Genomic DNA, 10,866 nt, shown 5'->3' with positions numbered 1-10,866 from the left:
TCAATTGACTCGGGATTTTTTCTGAGTCCCCTGATTAGCTAGTGGCAATTCTAAACATAACTAATAATTCTCTTCTAGATACCATCCTTTTATCAAAACCATATGTTATTCATAAATGTCAAGGTCAGGTCAAAGCAATTTTATAGCCCTCCCCCCTGCCCATAAATAATGGCTATGTGACGACAGTATCCCCATTATTAAAGTGTATATCAAGATTTTTTTTTTCCAAAATCAATGATGTGAATAGTGTAGTTAATATGGTTGCAGAATTTTTGTATGTGAAATGTTCTTTTTGGAAAACAGTTGAAATATCAATATGCAAATGAGATGACGTAAATTCAAGACTGATTTATCATACAAAAATGCTGTTGTGGGAAGTACTGCGAGTTATTTTTCCATTTGCAAATCATCCTTATAACTGAAATATATGGCTTTGTACACCTTTGGGCTATTTCACTTCAGAACACTTGTAACACATTTTGGAACTTATTTTGATATATATTGCTATTTCAAAGCTTTATGTCTTTGAAAAGAGAAGACCCCATACCAAAATACTGCAAGCATACTATACACTGTTCACATATATGATTTTGAAAATATAATTTGAATGAGGATCAGCTCAATTTGATACATTTTAACCGCAGTACAAATATATATTTCATGTATGTTCTCATACACAACGATGAAGTGCTTGCTCATTTATAGCCCTTTTAAATTCCAAAGCATTCTATGCAAAGCAAAACTCATTTATTCCTGTTTTATTTGCATTCAATAAGGCATATCGTAAAACATTGACTGGACTGGACTGGACTGGACTGGACTGGACTGGACTGGACTGGACCTTTAACACATGGACTCAAAATAATAAGCTCAAATAACCGGAAATGACTCCACGACTTCAGCTTATTATCTGTAAGCTTGAATATACATTGGAAAAAATTGCCCATACATTTGGAATATTTGCTCTTTTCGGTCTTTTTCCTCTCTTTCCAGAGCAATAGGTCGTCCTTAAAAGTAAAGTTATATAGCACAAGTAAACTGCGTGACACAACATCCTAAATGACCCGTAAATCTTCTGTTCTTTCGCTAACTACCGTAGTTAGCTTGTTTTCGAGGCTACGAAACCTAAGAAACCATAAGAGGCAAATGTATAGCCAACAGATAGTATGAGCTTATAAAATCAGCCAAAATACGGTTCCAAATTTTAACAAATTCCTATGAATTATATACCAAAATGTTCAGGAAAGCCCGGGGTTTTCAAATCCACTTCTGTTTTTTTGACAGGTTCTCATTTATTTCAAGGAGAGACGATTTTTTAACTTGACCCCGGTTATGTCATGCATTTTCTCTTGTGTGTAAAATACATCCAATAAATAGGGTACATTCAACTCAAAAAGTACGGTGGTTTTTTCAATAGAATTCTATCTAAACCGTATAATACAGTCCGTGAATAGTTGAATTAACTGAATCCACTTCTGTTTTTTGCCTAGATAGTCATTATTTTGAGAAATGATCCAGAAACCGTGTTTTTGAGACATCGATAAATGACAGCTGCGCTTGACATACCTTTGTTTATTCAGGGGCGCTTATCTTTATCTGAAGAACCAGTTACTAAGAAATTGCGATTTTAAACCCAAGGCCTTATAATAGATATGAATATAAAAAACCCAAAAATATTTTAAAATAACACAGAAAGCCCAAAACCCAAAAATATTTTCTAAATAACACAGGAAGCTAAAAACCCAAAAATATTACAAAATAACACAGGAAACCCAAAATCCAAAAATATTTTCTAAATAACACAGGAAACCCAAAGTCCAAAAATATTTTCTAAATAACACAGGCAGCCCAAAACACAAAATATTTTCCAGCTAACACAGGAAGCCCAAAACCTAAATATATTTTCTAAATAACACAGGAAGCCCAAAACTTAAAATATTTTCCAGCTAACACAGGAAGTCCAAAACCCAAAAATATTTTAAAATAACACAGGAAGCCCAAAACCCAAAAATATTTTCTAAATAACACAGGAAGCCCAAAACCCAAAATTTTCCCTAAATAACACAGGAAGCCCAAAACCCAAAATATTTTCCAGCTAACACAGGAAGCCCAAAACACAAAAATATTTTCTAAATAACACAGGAAGCCCAAAACCCAAAATATTTTTATAGTTAACACAGGAAGTTCAGAACCCAAAATATTTTCTAAATAACACAAGAAGCCCAAAACCAAAAATATCTTTCAGCTAACTTAGGATGGCCAAAATGTAAATTATTACCAATGTAACACAGGAGTCCCAAAATCTAAAATATTTTCCACTCAAATTTAAACTCTCGAACATTTTGTACGAAAATCTGTACACATATATTAACCGGTGCACACAATGTTTTTAGTTATTACAGACTTTACGTTTAACCGGTAAAGTATTAGTGGATTTCTGCCTTCCTAAGTATTACCCATACATTCAATCATGTAAAAGTCTTTTAATTCTTACTAAGAGTTTGTGTAGGTCACCTTCATAGAATTTTGGGTTTTTGAGATAACTGTGTTTTCGTACAGAATTCGGAGGTTAATTCATACTATTGTTGTTCATTCTGATCTTTTTTAATCATCGATTTTGTAACAATTTAGTATAATTTATTACGTAATAATTTATGATGGTAATTGAACTGAGTGGAGTGCAATTTGGACTGAAATTATACGAGTGATTACAAAATTAAACGACCTTATTAGCGGGAGTGTTATTTGTTGATCACAAGTATATATTTGTTGATCGCAGGTATATATTTTTTCATCACAAGTATATAAAATCCTGTTACAAAAAGGATATGATAAATTACCTAATAACTTTTTTATCTCAGAGTTCCTTGACTTTAATGTACATTTTGTGAAAAAATAAAATAGAATTTAAAACTTTTCTATAGTAGTCTTTAACTAAAAAAACAAATTTAGATTTTGTTTGTGGTAAAATCTTTTAAGAAAGATATAATATACTAGGTTATTCAATTGTTTAGCACAAAATACATTTTTGAAATTGATATTTAAAAGTTTTTTTACAACTGTCCATAGGTTTAAAATGTTATTTAATAATTATAATATGTGGATAATAAGAAATTCTATTTATACTTTTCTTTGTTCTCCCCGTTTTACCTTAATTTTTAAAACAGTGAAAAGATTTAAGTTCATTTGTAATTTTAAAATGTACGCTATATGGATTGTTATTTTTATAACATTTTTATCACATGCATTCAAATTAAAATTATTACGATTAATACTGTTTTTCTATCGATGTAGTGCAATTACTCCTAGGCACAATTTGCAAACTACACTTTGGAATATGCCTTATCAGCTGTTAGTTTTTACAGGTAATCAGATGAGATTTAAATCCTTTTATTTATTTGTATTTTTATTGTAAGTAAAGGTCCTTAATAAATTTCTTTTGATTTATATGGTTCTTTATTTTTTTTACGAATCTCCAGATTTAGTTGCACATACACGAAATATGTTTGAATATAGAATCTTAATTTCAAGTATTACACTTTTCAATTTCCCAACATTGAAAGAGTACTACGTAAGCTATCAAACAAAGCTGACTAAAATATGTCTTTTGTTGTTAATTTTTATGAATTACAATTTATATTTAGTACATTACTATTGAATCTAGAGTACGTGTCAACAAAATGACGTCACAAATTGGGATTAACTTTCGCAAATATCTCAAGAAATAAGCTTTTGAAACAAATTTTGTTACAATATATTTATTATTACTAACAAACTATACATTTTAAATGATGGAATGTTTTCGTGTCATATACACTTTAAATTATATTTATTTTTTAATTATAAAATAATTGGTATACTACGCGCGTTATGATTGGTCGAAAACTATGTTTGATAAGAGTATCAAAACACGCTATCGTCATTTTAATCTATCGCGCGCTCATTGGTCAGTTTGAATAAGACGGCACGTAGGGAGAATTTTCTTTGACTTTGCTGTTTTTGATTTGTTAAAGCATTAACGAAAGTAAGGTTATATTATTAGCATCTAAATGTGAAATATTTACTAAAGTTTTATTTTTTTTGCTTATTCTAATTTACTTTTTCTAATAAACCTACCACTAACGCCGAAAACGTTATTAACTTTTTACGGTAACGACACATTTTGTTTTTGTTCCAAAAGCATTACTTTTTTAACAGTTTTTTGTTTAAGCAATAAAAATGTTTTTATATTTCAAAAGCTGTTTTTTAAATAATGAAGTTTGGATTCCCATTCTTTCTATTGGGTCTTAAATTAAATGTTCTAACTTATCTTAAAGTTATTTAAAGTTGAGAGGATAACTTAATGTAATGCTTTTGTTGTTATTTGAAAATGTGCATTAAGAATATTTTTGAGACTTCAGCCAACTTCAGCAAATAAAACGTCAATAAAACGACTTTGGGAAGAAAAATAATTTAATGTTAATGTGTTCATTAGGCTTAAATTGATATTTATAATAAAATAAAACTTTAAACAAGTTTTAGAAGGTAAGTTATATTTTAAGCACAAAAACCCAAAGAATCCCGCAGAAATTGTCAAGAATTTATGGTTCTTCACATAATCAAGGTCATAGATTAATATTACTAATTTGTAAAACTTTTTAATTAATTATAATTTTTTTAATGCGGTTAATGAAGAAAACTGTAAAACGCAAGTGGCATTTAATAAAAATGACAATACAATTTTCCGCGTGTCACTTAGTATGAAATTTTCAATTTTTATTTAATTGTGACTCGGTTTATTTGTTAAGTGTATAATAATATTTGACGACAGTCTTGGCTACTTTATTGTGTCTACATATTTATCAGTTGATTTAAGGAAATTTTTCTATTTCTTCTACTTTAGACTTTAGACTTTTAAGTTTTTCAAATACAATATCATTTACTTTTTTAAATAAATTATTGTGGGATCTTCATACACCTAGTGATACAATACCCCAGACTACCATGAACACCATTGCAGTTTGAAATAATTTCGAATTTAACTCAATGATTTCGTTGCGATTTACAATCGTGAGAAACAACAGCACCGCAGTTAACTTTACTTAACAGCTATTTTCTAATAAAATTTAGTAGAAATACAGTATAAGTATTGATCAATGATAATAGTGACAAATTTTATAAGCATGCAGCGAACAGATAGCTCATTAATTTCTATCGCTTGTCTTCTAGTTTATGTAATATTCAAAGGGAAATCTAAGATTTCACTTACACAAGTGGGAAGTACCATTTTAACATCTCTCCTCTTAAATCCAGTGAAATGATAATTCCTTTGCCCTCATCTTTAATGGTTAGCATCTTAAAATTCTCTTGATCTTTTTAAATGTGATAAATATCTGAGCTATGATGTAAAAGATACCCAACCATGCCGATTGTGAGGTCATTTGTGACCGCCGTCAAAAATATTTAAGGGTATTGAGCTTTCTGTGTTACTTGAAAAATACTTTTGGTTTTGGGAATCCTGCATTATTTGATTGTTTTAGGTTTTGGGTTTTCTGATTATCAGGAATATATTTTGGATTCTGGGCTTCCGAATTGAAAATATTTTGGATTTCGGGCCTCCTGTGTTACATTAGAAATATTTTACGTTTTGGCCATCCTGTGTTAGCTGGAAAATATTTTTGGTTCTGGGCGTCCTGTGTTACTTAAAAATATTTTTGGTTTTCGTCTTCCTGTGTTTGTGGGAAAATATTTTGAATTCTGGGCTTCCTGTTTTATTTTTTAAACATTTTGGTTTTGGGCTTCCTGTGTTAGATTAGAAAATATTTTGGATTTTGGTCTTCCTGTGTTAACTAAGAATATTTTGGGTATTAGGCTTCCTGTGTTAGCTGGAAAATTATTTTTGGTTCTGGGCTTCCTGTGTTAGCTGGAAAATATTTTGGGTTTTGGGCCACCTGTGTTAGCTGGAAAATATTTTTGGTTCTGGGCTTCCTGTGTTAACTAAAAATATTTTGGGTTTTGGGCTTCCTGTGTTAACTAAAAATATTTTGGGTATTGGGCTTCCTGAATTAGCTGGAAAATATTTTGGGTTTTGGGCTTCCTGTGTTAGCTGGAAAATATTTTGGGTTTTGGGCTTCCTGTGTTAACTAAAAATATTTTGGGTTTTGTGCTTTTTGTGTTAACAAAAAATATTTTGGGTTCTGGGCTTCCTGTGTTAACAAAAAATATTTTGGGTTTTGGGCTTCCTGTGTTAACTAGAAATATTTTGGGTTTTGGGCTTCCTGTGTTAGCTGGAAAATATTTTGGGTTTTGGGCTTCCCGTTTTAGCTGGAAAATATTTTGGGCTTCCTGTGTTAACTAAAAATATTTTGGGTTTCCTGTGTTAACAAAAAGTATTTTGGGCTTCCTGTGTTAGCTTGAAAATATTTTGGGTTTTGGGCTTCCTGGGTTAACTACAAATATTTTGGGTATTGGGCTTCCTGTGTTAGCTGGAAAATATTTTGGGTTTTGGGCTTCACGTTTTAACTGGAAAATATTTTGGGTTTTGGGCTTCCTGTGTTAACTAAAAATATTTTGGGTTTCCTGGGTTAACAAAAATTATTTTGGGTTCTGGGCTTCCTGTGTTAGCTTGAAAATATTTCGGGTTCTGGGCTTCCTGTGTTAGCTGGAAAATATTTTGGGTTTTTGGCTTCCTGCATTACCTGATTAATGTTTTCGGTTTTGGGTTCTGTGGCAACAGGAAGAATAATTTTGGCTTTTTGGGCACCCTCGGTTTTACAGGCTGCTTGCTCTTGGGTACCCTGTGTTTACAAAAGGAGACAATATATGAAAAAATCAAAATATTATAGGGAGTAGGGAAGGTTGAAAATTAACCTCGTCCCAATGCCTCTCAGTCAACTCCAATTTATCAATATGGCGGCCCTCAGTCGTGAGAGAATGGACCAATAGAAACGTTTTTTAGAAAGGGTATGACGTCATCTTAACGAACCAATCACAACCGCCACGGCCGAATGAAAATGGAAATCACAAAGTACAAAATGGCGGCGGACGATACAAGGCTCAATACATGATATTATTATACGACTATTATGTAATTTTACCTTATAAGGTCAAGAGAACTCGCAAAATATGGCACCGTATTATGCTAGTCCTGTCCCGGTTTAACCGGTTTAACCGGGACAGGACTAGCATAATACGCTCGCAGCTTTTCGCAACTTTTTTCATCATGTTTCGAGGTGAAAGTGACCCAAAAAATCTTCACTATGACACGAACACTGACCTAGATTTCCTAGACATCAATTTTGAAATAGATGACGATGTTCTTTTAAAAGTTTTTGAAAACCCGCAGGATACGACAGTCGAAGTACAGAAGGACAACGAGCTCGAGACCACTAATTTCGCCGATGAAGATGAAGTATCAACATTCATAAGAGAAAACAGGAACAAAAACACTGCAAAAAAGACACATAACGATTTACAAGTCTTCTACAGGTGGGCAAAAACGATTAAAGAAACAAGAAAAATTGAAGAGATACCGCCTAATGAGCTGGACAAACTACTAGCCTGTTTTGTGGTAAAAGTACGCAAGCAAAATGGCGATGAATTTGAACCAGATACTCTTACCTCCTATTTACGTAGTATCGACCGCTTCCTTAGAGAACAAGGCAAACAATACTCCATTTTGCTGGATAGAGAATTCAACCGTTCTCGGGAAGCCTTGGCTTGCAAAAGAAAGGAGCTCCGTAGGCGTGGGAAAGGCCAGAAGCCAAACAAGGCACAGGGGCTGAGTACAGACCATATTCAGATATTATGGCAAAAACAACAGCTTGGCAACAATTATCCTCAAGTCCTTCTGCGTACAGTTTGGTTTCACAACACTGTTTACTTGGGTTGGAGAGCACAAGATGAGCACCATCGTGTAAGATACGGCGACTTTGAAGTCAAAACAGATGGAGAAAGAGAGTACGTGGAATGGATTAAGGAACGCGGAAGCAAAACTAGAACAGGCGAAAATGAGTTCGTCCCGGATCGTCCGTTCAATCCTAAGATGTTTGCAACTGGTGGACCTCGTTGTCCAGTGAAATTATTCAAGGAGTACATTTCTCATGTACCACCAGAAATGAAAAAATCAGAATCTCCTTTCTACTTGGCAGCCATTCAAAAACCATCATCAGAGATATGGTACAAGAGACAACCACTTGGAAAGCACTCGCTGGCACAGTTCATGAAAGAGATGTGCAAAGCCGCCGGTATTGAAGGCCGTTTTACCAACCACTCGGCACGAAGAACCATGATTTCAACGCTACGAAAAGAAAACGTAGAGCCTCTGAATATAATAGCCCTGGCTGGCCAGAGAAACCTAAAGTCTTTGGATAGTTATTCAGAAGCGTCAACAGAGCAACAGCACGTTATGTCTTCCAAATTAAGTGAGCACATCGAAGGAAGAAAACTAACGATAGATTCGGCCTTGAGTCCTAAAGTACCGCTTCAACTTTCCAGTACTCTGACATCCAATCCATTTGAGCCTGCAGAACAGCCAGAATCCAATCAAAGCATGTTTTATGGAGCTGTTTTCAATAACTGTTCTATCAACTTTGGTAGAGATCATCATGCTTTGGCGGTTGAACCATCCCCCAGTTTTAAGAAGAAATTCAAGAGAATTGATCCATTAAACAGCGACGATGAGCTATAAGAACTAGTGAACTCACTAAGCTTTTTGTTTTTTGCTGGAATTCGTCTTCATGATTCTAACTTTTCAAAACTTTTGATTGTTAGTAAACTCATTTTTAATCGATGCGAAGTGTTATTTTACGAAGATCATATCTAGTTTGACGAGTTTCATGTCAGTTGTCATGTAATTTGCCTATTGACCAATAAGATTAAAGGCACTTGATGGGTTTCCTTGTGTTTACGTTTTTTCTGAGATAGCGTGCGGACCTTGAAAACTCAAAAAATACTGATAAACTCGCTCAAAAAGGGACAAATACATATCAGTTTCCAATGTCGTATAATAAATAACTTATTTGGGTTTTTTCCCGTAATACGGGCTGATATTTTACGAGTTGCGAATGTATTTTTCCTCGTCCCTACGGGACTCGGAAAAATACATTCGCAACTCGTAAAATATCAGCCCGTATTACGGGAAAAAACCCAAATAAGATATAAGTACTTTGATGTATCCCTTCCTCCACAAAAATCTTGAAAAATCATCGTTTTACAAAGTGAAGTCCAGTTCAATCGAAACTACTGTTGAAGGAAGTACAATCTATCTACAATCTATCTATCTATATCTAATAGATTTAGAGAACGACTTGAATTTTATTTTTGGTAATTTTCCGACCCCTACTACGACCTCTATCTTTCGGGATGTTCGATAAAATATGGCGGAATTCATAACAAAAACTGGATTGTGCAACATGATGTGCATGTAGACCATCTAAGGGCTATTAAAGAGAAGTACAATGGGCAGCTCGCAGAGAAAAGTAAAAGTTGCAAGCCTTGCGAAGTAGATTGGGAAAGCTATAGTTTACCGTTTTGGACTGAAAACTTCTAAGTCTGGACCTTGATATGGAATTAATATGTAGCACTAAGTACAATTAATAAAACAGAGGTAAGTCGAATGTAAATACCAATAGTGTGGAATAAAAGTAACCTCTTAACAACACTTGTTTTTATTTGTAATGTTTGGGTTTAGCCCGAGTTTTCTTTCGGTTAGAATGCGAGATTTTCGTTGTTGACTCATATGGATCAATGGGGACTACGATTCAAGTTATACATTATATATGAATGAACTAACGAAATTTTACAAATGTTAATGGAACACATATTGATATTCGGGCTCAGAACTACCTTAAAGTTTGGCTCTAATCGAATGTCTTACCTGTTGCAGAGTCTCCACACTTATCATGATACTGACTGTATAGAACTATAACTTCTCTTGCACGTGCAACATGGTTGTTGACATGTATGTTCACTAGGCCTCTGGAGATAATATGACAGTGAAGACTGTGGAAAACTTGTGGATCCTCACATAACAAGGTCAAATCAAATGACTCTACATGAAGCTACATGATTTGCTCCCACCTTGTTCTATCATGGCAGCTACTCTCTGAGAGTGGATCAAGTGAGGTTATTGAATGCAAATAAAACAGAAATAAATGAGTTTTGCTTTGCATAGAATGCTTTGGAATTTAAAAGGGCTATAAATGAGCAAGCACTTCATCGTTGTGTATGAGAACATACATGAAATATATATTTGTACTGCGGTTGTAATGAATCAAATTGAGCTGATCCTCATTTGATCATTGTCGGTCATTTAGTGTGGACTGAAATATTTATTGGTATTATAAACCGAATTTTATGTACCCATTTCTTTGAACAGTTACTTGTACCTGAGATTGGGAATGAGTTTACTTACTTTGTGTGCAACACTTGTATAAATTTTTATTTAGCATGGGAGTTTTGAGATTTCCGAGTACTTTGCATGTTGGAATTTTCATAGCCAGCTTGAAGGCTTGTTTGATTTAAGTGTGGTACATGTGGGGTAGAATAGGAGCTCATTGAAGGCTGCGGAGCATATTCCACTCTGAAGATTCAAAATATTGAGGAACATGAATGCTAACTTCTTCAATTTTATCATTAATAGATTGGTTGTTATTGTCTTTTTCTACTGTTAGACTTGGGTACCTGTTAGAAAAACAAGGGACTCAACAAAGGACTGCATGTGCCAGTTCATTTAGTTTCTTCATCAGCTAAGCTTGCTGCAGAGTGGACAGGACATGTATGGAAACTTAATAAGGCAGTCTTATTGCACCTTCATTATTATCCAGTTAGCTCAGTTCGTAAGAGTGTCAGTCCGTAGTTAAGCCTCAGCTGGACCAAAAGAACTCA

The 10,866-nt window shown here is 33.8% G+C and overlaps 1 protein-coding gene across 1 annotated transcript; it reads right to left on the bottom strand.

Moving 5' to 3' along the window:
• Nucleotides 1-743: 743 nt before the first annotated feature.
• Nucleotides 744-9,992, bottom strand: LOC148906801 (uncharacterized). The gene is made up of 3 exons (XM_089037695.1): nucleotides 9,857-9,992; nucleotides 6,678-6,776; nucleotides 744-1,007 (listed from the first exon to the last, which is right to left on the bottom strand). Exons 1-3 carry the CDS (start codon nucleotides 9,881-9,883, stop codon nucleotides 759-761), a joined length of 375 nt encoding a protein of 124 aa, XP_088893821.1. The 5' UTR covers nucleotides 9,884-9,992; the 3' UTR covers nucleotides 744-758.
• Between the last annotated feature and the right edge of the window lie 874 nt (nucleotides 9,993-10,866).

Source organism: Actinia tenebrosa, unplaced genomic scaffold (assembly GCF_029948245.1).
Source record: "Actinia tenebrosa isolate PJP-AT-01 unplaced genomic scaffold, QUT_ActTen_1.0 PGA_scaffold5__44_contigs__length_20552954, whole genome shotgun sequence".
NCBI lineage: Eukaryota > Metazoa > Cnidaria > Anthozoa > Actiniaria > Actiniidae > Actinia > Actinia tenebrosa.
Note: the sequence above shows the minus strand (reverse complement) of the source record. Positions and strands in the feature narration are given on the sequence as shown.